The sequence below is a fragment of the Stegostoma tigrinum genome, chromosome 16, assembly GCF_030684315.1.
Source record: "Stegostoma tigrinum isolate sSteTig4 chromosome 16, sSteTig4.hap1, whole genome shotgun sequence".
In the NCBI taxonomy this organism is placed as follows: Eukaryota; Metazoa; Chordata; class Chondrichthyes; order Orectolobiformes; family Stegostomatidae; genus Stegostoma; species Stegostoma tigrinum.
In genome coordinates, this window is record NC_081369.1 from 15547864 (window position 1) to 15562247 (window position 14384).

Here is a 14384-nt window from a genome sequence, read left to right on the forward strand (position 1 = left end):
CACTTTAATTTGGACTGACAAGTGGCAAGTAATGTTCTTGCCAGACAAATGCCAGGAAATAACCATCTCCAACAAGACAGAATATGATGATCTCCTCTTGAAATTCAATGTTATAGCAATCCTGGAATCCTACAGCATCAACATATTGGCATTATCATTGAACAGAAAGATAATTGGTCCAGCTATATGAACATTGGGCCTGTGACAGTATTTTCTAGACTGGGAATTATATGGTGAGTAACTTGACTTTTGACTCCCCAAAGCCTGTTTGCCATTTACAAGGTAAACAAATGGGGTAGAATGAATACTCTCCACTTGCCTGGGCAAATGCAGCACCAGCAGCCCTCAGGAAGATCAACACCATGCAGAACAAGCTGCCCCTTTTGAATGGTACACCACCCACCAACATCTTCCCTTCTTACACCAGAACATCAACAATGTTTTACCATGAACAAGATACACTAGAGCAACCCTTCAAATATCCTTCAACAGCAGCTTCCAGACCTATTCTGAAAACTCCAGAATAGCATAGCAATTTATCGTCACTTAGAATACAGTGATATGTATATATGTGGCCACAGTTTGGCACCGTTGTAATTACAGCAATTATAAAAATAAACAATTCAGGCAAAGTTAGGACAAAGTTCATCTTTTGTTCCCTCCATGGCAGTCTGGGTTCCTAGAGTAGCTACAGGATGGCACTTTCGAAGCATGGATTTCCAGGCTGGACCCACACCGTCACCACCAAAGCTAGCAATAGAGCCACTGCATTGTCACCATCGCAAGGAGGTTCAGACCGGACCCACCAAGACCCGACACTGAAGCCACTGTTAAAGCCAGGGCCACTTCAGTCGCTGCCTGAAACCACCACATTGCCATGAGAAACAGACTGGAACCACTGTGCCTTCATCGCTGTAGCCACCACTGCAATCACCACACTGCTGCCAGGAGGAACAGACCGACCGACAATGAAGCCTTTGTCCAAGCTGTGGACACTGGCCACAAGGAACAGACATCCAGATTCTCCACGCTCCTGCCGCAGCTGGCCCTTGCAGCTGCCTTCCTCCATCACACCATAGAAAAGAAGAAAAGGTAAACTTTGAGATGAAAGAGAAATTAAGAAATGAAAAAGCCAGACGAGCGGGACACAGAGCCCAAGTATATCCTACCCTGCTACCACCGCTGTCTAGGCTAAAAAAAAAGTCCAACAAATAAATAAGCAGCCAAGGCCAACCAAATTGCAAAATCAAACACTAAGCTACACGATATCCTGACTTGGGAATAAATCACCATTCTTTTATGGAGACCAGGCCAAGATCCTGGAATTCCATCGGCACCTCCTCTGCAATTTTGTTCCTGCTGATGAACTGCATCAATTCAAGCAGAGAGGTCTCTATTATCTTCAAGGGTAGTTTGCAATGGCCAATGAAACCTGACCTTGCAGGTGATGCTCACATCTTACAAAATAAAAAAAAATTAACCCTGGGCTTCCCTTTTATTTCCTTACTCATTGCATTACCCACCCTATTTTTTGCCTTGTACCATCATGTTTTTGATGCTTAACACCCTCCTGCTTTCCATTCCACTGCAGACCTTCACTGCTGACCTTTGGCACCTCCTGCCCCCTGTACACGATGTGGGAATTGGATGAAAATTTGGATTTAAGTCCTTCGACCTGCAACATTGATGATCAAGCCAACTCTCATTCTCTCTCCAGAGATGCTGGCTTACCAGCTGAGTGTTTCCGGCATTTTATGTCGATTTATATTATTCTGAATTTGGTTCAGCCAGAAATATCAAAATTTCAGGCAAGTATTCTTTTACACAAGATAACAAAGTGTGAAGCTGGATGAACACAGCAGGCCAAGCAGCATCTCAGGAGCACAAAAGCTGACGTTTCGGGCCTAGACCCGTCATCAGAGCGCCTTTTACACAGTTGTCCTGAATTTATTGCGCAATCTGAAATTTATTTTATGCAAATCCTGTGCATGCAGTAACATAGCACACTGGGAATTTGCATCTAATTTTATTTGGAACTGGAAGCTACCTAGAGAAAGGCAGTTAACTTTTCCTTGTCTTCCTTATTGGAATGTTCTGATCCTTTCATTCTTAGCCATCTGCATTTGAGAACAGGGAAGTTGACCTTTTAACTCCTTAAGTCTTCTCTGCCATTCAGTTTGACATGGCTGATCTTGGGTCTAAACTTCACTTTCCTGCCTATTGACTTGATCCCTTGAGACCAAAAATCAGTCTAACCAAATTTTAAATGTTTGTACTTGTGTTAGATTTACAATGAGGTACTAAGTCTCATGCTTGAACGAGAGTAATCAATAGGCATTCCAACTAGTAATATTGTGACTGCTTTTGATCTTTCTTCCTTCTGTCCCTGCTGCATAATCTCCAAGGATAGCATGTCTGTTACTTCACTGACATGGTAGGCAGAAGCAGATACCGACCAAATTCCGGGGAAGTGAAGAAAACCAGGTTAGATCGGGAGGTGGGAGGAAAGAATGAAGGCAGGACTTCCATGCACCCCTTGCACATCTCCCGTTGGCATTGCAGACGTGGGATTGATAGTCACCTGAGAGCTGTGACCCACTGGATCCTCTTAAACTCTTGCAGTTGACAGGCACAATTCAGTTGCTGGGTTAACATCCTTCTGTCCTATTCCAGTCCCATGTCTTATTTCCGAGGCCAGAAAAACAGCTTGTATCAGTCAGTGTCTTCTCCTTCATTTCTTATACCAGATGTCATTTGCCTTTCCTGAATGAGCCCAGTAAATTAATACCAATTAGTGATAAGTAGTGACTGATGATGCACTGTATGGCCTAACCTTACTAGAAACTGGACTGAGATGGATTGACTTAATTTAACTTAGGAGGATACTTCAAGGAAAAGTGATTGCAAAAGTCAGATTCACACATGGGCCCCAGGATGAAAGGATGCAGAAAATGTGTGTGGGGAGGAAGTTCCCGTAGTGTGAGATAATGGTTCTGAAAAGGTTAATGTTGGAGACTGCATTAATGTCGATCCAGTCTGATAATGGTGTGCAATCTTAGGTGGGGAAATTGGTCAAATAGGTCTCAAGGACATCAATGTGTTATCCTTCTCTTCCAATGATCTTTTGTAATAATGTCTCACTAGCTAATGAAAATTTAATGCTATGAAGAGTGCTTTTTTTTACTTCACCTGTAAAATAAGACAAAATAAATATGTTTTAATTCTCTCTTTTCCTTTATAGTTTCAAAAGCAGAAAGTATGAGGACAGGTTTGCTGGAACACTATCTGAAATCATTCCTAAAGTCGGCAGCTTAAAGAAGCTGATGTAAGAAATTCACTAACATTATTGTCATAAATTGTAGTGTCTAATTTAATTGATTGATAGTTCCTGCTGAAGCTACAGCAATTACAGAAGGGAGACAGTAACAATGCTGTGAATTCCAGTACTGTAATAAAAATATCACCTTAACTGGACATAATTTCGTAAAACAACTTGATGCTGTATTTATTGGGTACTTGTCTAGTCACTATTTGGTGTTACATTTTTAAGACCATAAATGAAGATCCTAAAACCTGTGATGTTAAAGATACATCAGACTAAAACCCCTCTCATTCCTTAGTGGTGCAGAGTTATCCTTGTGTGTTTTGTTTTAGCTGATCAGTGTTTGGTTAATATAATTACATCCATGACCCTTACATAGGGAAGGGGCAAATCAAACAGCACTCCCTCCTCACAATATCCATTGATTGCTGTTGGCAAGTGTACATTTTAGGATAATGTTGAGAAATGATTGAAGCTTGACTGTGAGGTCAGGGTGACGTCCCTCTCTCTCTATGTTATCTACTCCAAACCAACAGTGTTTTGAGAGAGCTCTGGGTGACTCCAACTCTAACCTCTTGACTACTCTGCACTTCCTTCAGCCCACTATTGGTCGCCGTCCTTCAGCTGGCGTTGTCCTAAGCTCTCCCTAAACCTCTCCATGTGTCTAGTTCTCCATCTGTGTTTAAAATGTCCTTAAAACCTAGCCCACTGATCAAGTTTTTAATCAACTGTCCTAATATCTCCTTCCTGGCTCAGTGTTGGCTTTGCCATTGCATTTGTGGAGTATTTTGGGATATTTTATTTACATTAAAAACATATAAGTGCAAGTTGTTCTCTTTGAAGTTTGTCGTGTACTATACTGGCATTGGTTATTTTCCTTCAGAGCTAATATTACATTAATTTGCAAACATAAACCTTTGATTCCAGTCTTACATCATGCAGTATTAGTGTGAAGGGTATTACCCACTTGTCTTCTGCACTGAAAGCCTGTCATCACTTGGAGGAAATAAAGTGAGTATCACAGACAATTCCACCAAGTTGTATGAAGTTCTTCAACTTCTGCCTGACATTTTAACCATTTTGAGTTGCAATTTCTTTCCAGCTTGCAAGATAATGAACTCGGGGATGCTGGCATTGCTGCACTTGTTGACGTGCTTCCTGAAATGGAAAGTATGAGAAAAATTGAGTGAGTTGAATTTTTATCTGGCACAGTACATCTGGATAAAGTAGGTGTTCTTAGTTTGTGCTTCCAGAAACCTGGGTGGAAAGAAGGAAAACCAACTGTCCTGTAGGTTCTGATCCTGACCACCATTTACATGTGGTGCGAGGAAGTGATGGTCCTGATGAAACTTTCACAAGGGGAACTGCTGGATAGTAAGTCTCCAACACCCTTTTATTCCTGCCACAACTCCACCAGATTCAGGTGGCCGTAGGGGAGATCCTGCCAACGTCACATCATTATTAGCAGTGATCTTTTCGATGTATTGGCTGTTGACTTTTGTGAGCGGAACTACATTACAAAGAAAGCATTGCTATCCTTGGTGTTTCTGTGTAGATTTTAATGCCAGGCAAGTGTATTTACAGTTCTGGTTACAATGTTCTGACTACAACTTTAAAAGGAAACTTTCAAATGAGTGTTCATTTGTTTCAAGGCTTGTACCAAACTGCTACTGACATTACATTAAGATTGTGTTTAATCAACATAAATTAAGTTTAAAAAGGTTAATTTACTGTAAAATAATGTTTATAGGAATTTGTCAAGAAGGACAACAGAAATTTCCCTGACTTTAGTTAATTGAATGATTAATAGATTTAATCATTAATCATTTGATATTAAACTTTGATTTGGAATGGTTTCGATTCGATCCCTTCAGTAAGACAGGTGATTGTTGATCCAACCAAAGATCTGTTATTCTCACTATAAATAATATGTATCCCTAAATTAAATACGTCAGTGATGATTATAAGTGTTAATCATTCCATATATGGGTCATTTGAACTCATTGATTAGATTCTAGATGTAGAATTAATCTCAGATACTGATTTATTTTTGTGCATATTATATAGGCTGAACAATTCAATCATTGGCTATCCACCGTTTTTGATGAAAACCCTGACTTTGTACTTACGCATTCTTTATTTGTAATCATTCCATTCTTCTTCTTCGGAACTTTTTATGTCTCTCTTTATTAGATCAATGCACCTTTGGCCATGGCTTTTCTGAATTTCCTTTTCAGCTCTATAATTCCAAGATGGCATCTGAGGATCTTGGTAAACTCATGGACTCAGCAGTAAACTGAAAAAGCCACATTAGTAATCGTTCTCACTTTCAATATGCTACAATTGCAAGTGTCATTCCAGTCGGAGATGTTGTGATTAAAACGTACACATTTTTCTGGTATTCTTTGCAGCAGTCTTGCAGATGTGAACCTTCTTATGACCCTCAGACTTTCGAGTTTCTTCAGTAAACTTCTTCACTTAACCTAATCATTACTTCTAAGTCTATGCCGTTCCCTGACTCTTTTCAACACGATAGATGCCAGTACAGTGGTTTTCCTTAGTACAATAAAAAAAGGCCAATTTGAATATCTTGCTTATGTTTTTGTCTTCTAGCCCCTCTTCCATTGTCACTATCTTGTGTGTTTTTCCTGTCTGTCCAGACTGAATTGTAAAGCCCAGAGCTGTGTCTGTTTGGGAGGAGGTGATTGTGAGGTTTGTGTGAGTGCTGACTGAGTGAATTGGGGCAGCACAGTGGCTCAGAGTTATCACTGCTGCCCCTCAGCACCAGGGACCCAGTTCGATTCATCCCTTGGTCAACTATCTGCATGGAGTTTGCACATTCTCCCCATGTCTGTGTGCGTTTGCTCTGGGTGCTCCAATTCACTTCCACAGTCCAAATCTGAGCAGGAAGTGTCCAGGGATGTGCCAGGCTTGGTGGATTATCTATGGGAAAAGCAGGGTTACAGGGATGTGGTAGGGGCATGGGTCTGAATGGGATGATCTTTGGAGAATGAATGTGGACTTGATGGGCCGAATGGCCTGCTTCCACACTGTAGGGATTCTATGATTGATATTGCATCAGGAAGTTCACTCAAAATGTAATGTGATAGACTATATGTGAGCATCTCCCACAGGGGTGACAGATTGCAATTATAGGATATTGAAAGTGGCAATGATTATTAATGTGGCTTTTTCAGTTTACTGCTGGGCCCATGGGTTTACCAAGTTCCCTGGATGCCACCAAACAAGAAAAAATAGTTTCAATTGAGGGGGTAGAAGGCAATAAATTGATACTTACTGAAAACTCACAGCTGCTTTCTCATCTGTTTGCACAAAAGACTTTGCTCACCTATACTGACAACTTTGAGCATCTATGTGTCTGGAGCTTGGAGTTGTCCTACAGCATGGATTTCACTTAAACTGTATCACTTTGGATCTCAGATGAGCACCAACATGACCGGCTGGAGTTGGAACATCTGAAGCAGAAACAGTCTGTATAGTGCGAGCACTGAAGGCAGCAGATTGCTCCTCACAGACCGGCTGTTTTGCAGGAGGGGGAGAAATCTGCTGAGATTTGTAGCTTACTGAGTGACAAAGCCAAACAGAGCAGAAGCTTCCTCAAAGAATCCAAACCATTGGAAGTTCAAGCTGTCATTTGATGAGGTGTTATCACTCCGCTAGAGCTCACTCAGAGTGTCCAATGCAAAGAATTGCATGGCAAGATTTCAAACTTTAAGAATATTACTTTCACAACCTAATTTCATTCAACATCGACTAAACATTAATTAGAAAGCAACTTTTACAGAAAAGGCATTCCCTTTAAATTTCTAATGCAATGTTCAATGTAATCAATGCTCCTTGTCCCCCTTGCAATTAGCTGGTCCTGTCTCGGGGTTAAAGAACAGTACAACTTCACACTATACTCTATTCCAGGGCATTTTATTTAACTGTATCATAGGAGACAGTTGAAAATGTGGCCAGCAGCCTTGGGAAGATGTCGAAAAAGGCTGATTCCCAACCTACTTGTAAACCTGTTGGATGGAAGCATTCTGGAAATATAACTTCAAATCCTTCTTTTATTCCAGATTTGGCAACAATAATTTCACTGTAGATGGCATTCTTGGCATTGCAAACACCATAAACACCTGTTCAAATATCCTGGATATCCATGTCAGGTAAGAGAGATCTTTGCCAAATATTAATATCAGATCATATCTGTTTATTCTCTGATATGATTGGATAGAATGTAGATTGCATCATCCTTCTAGGTGCAGGATTCTACATAGTTATACAGTTCCAGGTGAATGTTATGGCGAGGGTTGGGGAATTGTTGTTGAGCAGTAAACCCTGAAGTTATCCCTATTCAGGGTGACTAAAATGTTACTGTACAAATAGTTAGGCAGGTGTTGATGGTTAATTGATTAATTAATTGACTGGGTAGATGTATAGGACATTTACCAGTCTGTGGAAGCAGCTGTAAGACTGAGTAGTTTACGAACTTGGCATGCAAAGGAAGGTGGCTTGGTTTCTACCTCCAACCAGACGTTGACATAGGAAACTGGGTTAAAGCTGGAGGCATGGACAGGATTTTTAATTGGATGATGTCTCAGGGCAGCAGCACGTAGCTGGAGAGGGTGAAGAAATGCTGGAGTGCATCTGTGAGGGATTGGACTCTTTAAAAATCTTGTTTGTAGGGAACCTTTCCAACCCCTGACCTTCCTTTTGGCTTCCAAATCTGGAGCTGACTCGTTTTCTGGGATGTGATGCAATGATATTGCTGGTAATGATTTTTTCATGTATATAGATTTTGATAAAAGTGTTAAAGCTCTTGTGTACAGGATAAATTCAGACAATCTGGTATGAGAGATAGGGATTTTTTGTTTATTCATGAATGGGATGAGGGTGTTGCTGGCCAGGCAGCAATTATTGCCCATTGCTAATTGCCCAGAGTCAACCACATTGCTGTGGGACTGGAGTCATGTGTAGACCATGCAAGGTAAGAATGGCAGTTTCCTTCCCTAATGGACATTAGTGAACCAGATGGGTTTTTCCTGACAATCAACAATGGATTCATGTTCATCATTGGACTCTGAATTCCAGATATTTACTGAATTCAAATTCCACCATCTGACATGGCAGGATTTGAACTCAGGACCCCATAACATTATCTAGATGCCTGGATTACCAGCCCAGTGATAATACCACTAGGCTATCACCTCCCCTGTATGAGATTGATCAATTCACCAAAACCAAAGGAATGGAAAAGCTAAATATTTGTTTTGATCAGGTACAAAATTTCCTCATGCTGCTGCTAACTGCACAGCTGAGTGTGGAGGACATCAAGGAAGATCCTGCTCTAGGTTGACTATTCCAATGGCCTCCTGGCTCATCTCCCTATCTTTCACCCTCTGCAAGCATCACCTATATTGACTTCACCAAGTCCTGTTTTTGATAACTGACAATGGCCCCCAGAATGCCAACTCCTCCAGTTAACATATTCTCGCAAAGAAAGTATAAAAAGAAGTTACGACTGTCTCTCCTGCCCCCCAGTTTAAGGAGAAAGCAAAAATCATCCAGTTCCTAACTGCTCGCCTGTTGTTCCTGCTGGAACGTCTGTGGGTATGGAGTGAGCTGAAAACAGGAATGAAATTTGTCATTAAAGCCCCCTCCATTGTCTCTCTAGACATTCCACCAATGCTTGCTTTCTAGGTTTACACATACATGATGGTTGGCACTAGGATGAGCTGAAAGGCAACTGGTACATGTGAGCTCACATCCTCACATGACTCAATCATGTCAGGAAAGAAAATATTTATTAGAAGTAAAAGTATCTTCCAGTGAGATTCTGCAGTGTGATCACTTAATGCATTTACTGGAGGTGTTTGCTCATTTAATTTAAACAGCCCATACATCTCAGTTAAAGTAACGGGAACAGACATTGCAAAAAAAAATCAAAATGCCCATTCGTACCAGAGAGGTGTTAGGTTGGAGAATTGACGCCACAATATTGTAGCTCACCTCTGAACCATACATGCTTCTGCTGGATTTTTGTAGAACGGTAGTTTTCTGACTTAATTCTAGCAATGTCATTTTAAAGCTACAGGCTGTGTCTTGCAGATTTGAGCTCAAAACCACAATTCTGGTCCATGCAGAAACTTGAAAAGTAGGCTGAGCCCAGCCTATATTTTTGCCTTATGGGTTCAAGTTTATCTAAGTCATTCCCCTGAATCATAAATTGTATCATTGTCAGATTCTATCTTCTGACAGCAATGGATCATTGAGTGTTCGGAAACATTTAATAGGGATTTGGCTGACACTGAAGTTGAGAATACTGTATCAGAACTACAGGCCCCTGCTTAAGCAGACTATGCAGCATTAAGAAATTATATCGGGGAAGCAACATGTAAATATTCATTGTGTGAAAGCAGCTAGTTGCTTTAGATTCAAACTGCTGCTAACAGATCTGGGAGTTCCTTTTCTTATGGTGTATGATTTTATCAACTTCTGTCTATTGTTAGTACTTTCTTATAGCGCAGGAAATGCAAGTACTGACCGCTCTTCTGATTATTATTCACCCAAACTACTATTATTGCCTGTAAAGTGACAAAATATTTAAACTAATATGTCAATTATTTTTTTTTCCAGTGATGGTGGGAATGTTGCACAAGTTAGATTTTTTAGAAGCTCAACTGCCAAACCAATTAACAGGTATTTCAGTTTAAATGTGAAGTTTAAAGTATCACTTATTTGTCTCTGTTGATGATGGTGTTCCAGAGTCCCTACATTTACTTCATTTTTGCTGCACAGGTCACTATCACCCTCCATGAAATGTGAAGCCAGTCAAGAGACTCTACTCAGGAAGCTAAGGTAATAGATGGATCATATCATGGGATTGTCCTGTGCTCTGTACACACAGTATGTGAGGAATCATGTGTCGTATAAACTGATCCATTCCAGAAGGGTCTGGGCCCGAAACGTCAGCTTTTGCGCTCTTAAGATGCTGCTTGGCCTGCTGTGTTCATCCACTCCACACTTTGTTATATCTTATGATAGCACCAAGTACTGGAGGACTGATTGTAGGGGACTGGGGCAGGGGGGAGCTGGCCCATTCATATGTGATTGCAGTGCTATAGTGGAGATAGGGGCATTCTGACAGAGTCATAGAGGTCTCCAGCAGGGAAAACAGGCCTTTTGGCCCAACGTGCCCATGCTGTCCAATTTTCACAATTTAAACCACCCCCATTTGCCTGTGTTTGGCCCCTGTCTATCCATAGCTCTGCAATCCGTGCACGTATCTGAATGTTTCTTAAAATTCAGGTGTAAAGTTGAAGTTTGTTTCAAACCGGTTTTTGTTTTGGTTTTGAGATAGTAGGAACTGCAGATGCTGGAGAATCCGAGGTAACAAGATGTAGATGAAGAAATAACAAGAAATGATGATGAAGGGCCTAGGCCTTAAACATCAGCTTTTCTGCTCCTCTGATGCTGCTTGTCCTGCTGTGTTCATCCAGCTTCACACCTTGTTTTGTTTTTGTTTTGTAAGGCAGTTAACTGCTAGAAACAAATCAAGTTTTATTTCTTATTAGTATCAGACAGTTTAGTGAAGAGAGCCTCCATTCCTTGCCACAGAAGAGCCTTGGCCCCTCCCACTGTCTGGTTGGAATTTGCAAAATGTACTTACACAGACCTGGCAAAATGTTCTCACACACTATAGAATCAGCTACAAGCCAGTAGTCAGCTAACATTAGGCAGATTGTAATGAAAAGCTTCACAGGTTTCATCTGTCCAAATAATAAAATGTGAGGCTGGATGAACACATCAGGCCCAGCAGCATCTCAGGAGCACAAAAGCTGACGTTTCGGGCCTAGACCCTTCAGCAGAGAGGGGGATGGGGTGAGGGTTCTGGAATAAACAGGGAGAGAGGGGGAGGCGGACCGAAGATGGATAGAAAAGAAGATAGGTGGAGAGGAGAGTATAGGTGGGGAGGTAGGGAGGGGATAGGTCAGTCCAGGGAAGACGGACAGGTCAAGGAGGTGGGATGAGGTTAGTACGTAGGAGATGGAGGTGCAGCTTGGGGTGGGAGGAAGGGATGGGTGAGAGGAAGAACAGGTTAGGGAGGCAGAGACAGGTTGGACTGGTTTTGGAATGCAGTGAGTGGAGGTGAAGAGCTGGGCTGGTTGTGTGGTGCAGTGGGCGGAGGGGACGAACTGGGCTGGTTTTGGGATGCGGTGGGGGAAGGGGAGATTTTGAAGCTGGTGAAGTCCACATTGATACCATTGGGCTGCAGGGTTCCCAAGCGGAATATGAGTTGCTGTTCCTGCAACCTTTGGGTGGCATCATTGTGGCACTGCAGGAGGCCCATGATGGACATGTCATCTAAAGAATGGGAGGGGGAGTGGAAATGGTTTGCGACTGGGAGGTGCAGTTGTTTATTGCGAACCGAGCGGAGGTGTTCTGCAAAGCGGTCCCCAAGCCTCCGCTTGGTTTCCCCAATGTAGAGGAAGCCACACTGGGTACAGTAGATGCAGTATACCACATTGGCATATGTGCAGGTGAACCTCTGCTTAATATGGAAAGTCATCTTGGGGCCTGGGATAGGGGTGAGGGAGGAGGTGTGGGGGCAAGTGTAGCATTTCCTGCGGTTGCAGGGGAAGGAGCCAGGTGTGGTGGGGTTGGAGGGCAGTGTGGAGCGAACAAGGGAGTCACGGAGTCACCCCATCCCCCTCTCTGATGAAGGGTCTAGGCCCGAAACGTCAGCTTTTGTGCTCCTGAGATGCTGCTGGGCCTGCTGTGTTCATCCAGCCTCACATTTTATTATCTCAGATTCTCCAGCATCTGCAGTTCCCATTATCACTCATCTCTCCAAATATTCTTTTTCCACTTTCTGGCACAAAATGGCATGTCACAGATAAACATCAGAAACCATTCCGTTGGTGCATGCTCGTAATGTACAAGGCATATGAGTGCTCAAAAGATTGACCCCACCAGCCTCTCCTTCAGATAGGTCAGGCCTGTCCACATTGAATTATTGAACTTGCAGTGTGCAGTGCACCCTTTGTAGTGTCAGCAATGTTGCAGAAGAAGTTTACATTTTTTCTATAAAAGGCATTATTAGTGTGCAAGCCTTTGCAAGCTGCTAAATGGTATTTCACTGTTTTTGCATATAAGATTTCAGTTTCAGTTTCAAGTTGAGTGCTGCCATGTCATTGCCACGAGCCATTAATATGGCCAATGTCAGATGCTTGAATGTCTCATGAAATCTGCTCAGATGTGATTTCACCCTCTGTGTCACTTTCTTACTCACACTTTTGGTACTGTTCTCAGTCAGTCGCTCATTAAAATATTTTTTCTGGAGAAGGATCTAGTCCCGAAACGTCAGCCTCCCTGCTCTTCTGGTGCTGCTTGTCCTGCTGTGTTCATCCAGCTCTACACCTTGTTCTCCTAGATTCTCCAGCATTGGTAGTTCCTACAACCTCTTTAAAATGCCACTGGTTGATCAACAGGTCACTGATGGAAATCGCTGTATCCTTTCAACAAGAGCAGACACAGTCTCTTCATCTGATTTGGCTTGATGTCACGTGTTATTATTGACTCGGGTGTATCAATCCGAAACATGTTGCTGTCCCAGTCCTTTTGGGTGAAGCCATGCCTCGGTATACCTGTCTCCCTCATGTTTGCTTTGGGGCTCATAATGCCTCAAATTCCTGAGGAATCGCTCATATTATGGAGCCTCTTCAACAGAAAGTGCAGCTTGTGAAACTTGCACGCCTTGCCCACAAAAGACAGGGCAAATATAATCTGACCAATTATGGATGAGTCCACTCTCAATCAATAGCAGAAAGGTGGAAAGAGTGATCGTCAATGTTATCAAGAGACACTTTTTTCCTACTCCATTTTGATTTATCCCCGTTCCCCTCTCCCTCACCATTTGATAGTTTGCATTGCTGCTTTGCATGCTGATTAATCATTTGGAAAACACGGGTGACTCACTGGTGGTGGTGATGAAAAGGTCCTGTGGGTGATTCGGTGGAAGGGAAAAACAATGTTTGGTTGTGTGAAAGAGCATTTCTGGACATAAAGAAAATGTCAAAAGACACGTTACTCAGCAATGATCTGCTACTGATGCTCAGTTTGTGTTGATCATTGAACCACTCAGCTCCTGACCTGCTGTAAACATGAACAGAAAAGTAGAATTCAAGAGGTGAGTTGGGAATGACTGCACTAACCATGTAGACAACTCAAGGAGCCCATGTAAAATTGTAGTCAATGGGAATTGGGGAAAGGTTCTGCACTGGCTGGAGTCATACCTAGCACAAAGGAAGATGGCTGTGGTTGTCAGATGTAAATCATTTCAGCCCCAGTGATTTCTCTGGTATATTCTGTTCAAATACATAGCTTGAATAGAATGATGTGGCAGCTGAGGAAGGTAACCATTGTTCACTAGAACATGATGTTTCTTTGCAGCTGCTGTTGGTATTTGTTGTGGTGAGCACTACAATGTGTTTGCTGTAAACAGGGAAAGCTGCTTCCCTTGAATGAAGTCTGAGAGTGATTCCATTAGCTTTGTGGAGGACAGGGACACTCAATTATGTCTGTCACCTCTGTAAGATATGGAGTGTGTGTAAACGGAACGATTAATCTGTTACATGTCCCCTTTTCTGCACTTTATTTACGCTGGATTTCCAATGTGACCTGCTTCTCTCCATCATCTTATTAAGGAGCTGCTGCTGGAACTGCCTGACCAAGACATGAGCTACAGTTCCCCCAGTGGCTTCACCTTTGGTAGCTCAGGAATGATTGTCCACTCTATCTGGAATTATTCTTGGAAATGTCCTTACATTACCTCCAGCTTCCTCTCATCCATGCAATCCAATCGCCTCCCTGCAAATGTAATAATTCAGTGCCTGTTGATTTTTTTTCCCCTCAAGTTTTATTTGCAGCAGTTTTCAGGGCATTAATCTTCAATTGTACATGTGTCTAAACCGATGCAGGAGTAATTAATGCTCCAAAAATAACCCACCTAGATTGCAGTTGACCAATATGAGGGTTCAGTTGGGGTGACATG

At 42.2% G+C, this 14384-nt stretch overlaps 1 protein-coding gene across 1 annotated transcript in view; it reads left to right on the forward strand.

Moving 5' to 3' along the window:
* The window catches only part of nlrc5 (NLR family, CARD domain containing 5), a 154917-nt gene that overhangs the window by 45662 nt on the left and 94871 nt on the right, over window positions 1-14384 (forward strand). The window contains exons 7-12 of the mRNA XM_059651545.1: window positions 3242-3325; window positions 4250-4333; window positions 4425-4508; window positions 7408-7497; window positions 9968-10030; window positions 10130-10189. Of these exons, the coding sequence (XP_059507528.1) occupies window positions 3242-3325; window positions 4250-4333; window positions 4425-4508; window positions 7408-7497; window positions 9968-10030; window positions 10130-10189 (465 nt within the window). The remainder of the gene's footprint in view (window positions 1-3241; window positions 3326-4249; window positions 4334-4424; window positions 4509-7407; window positions 7498-9967; window positions 10031-10129; window positions 10190-14384) is intronic.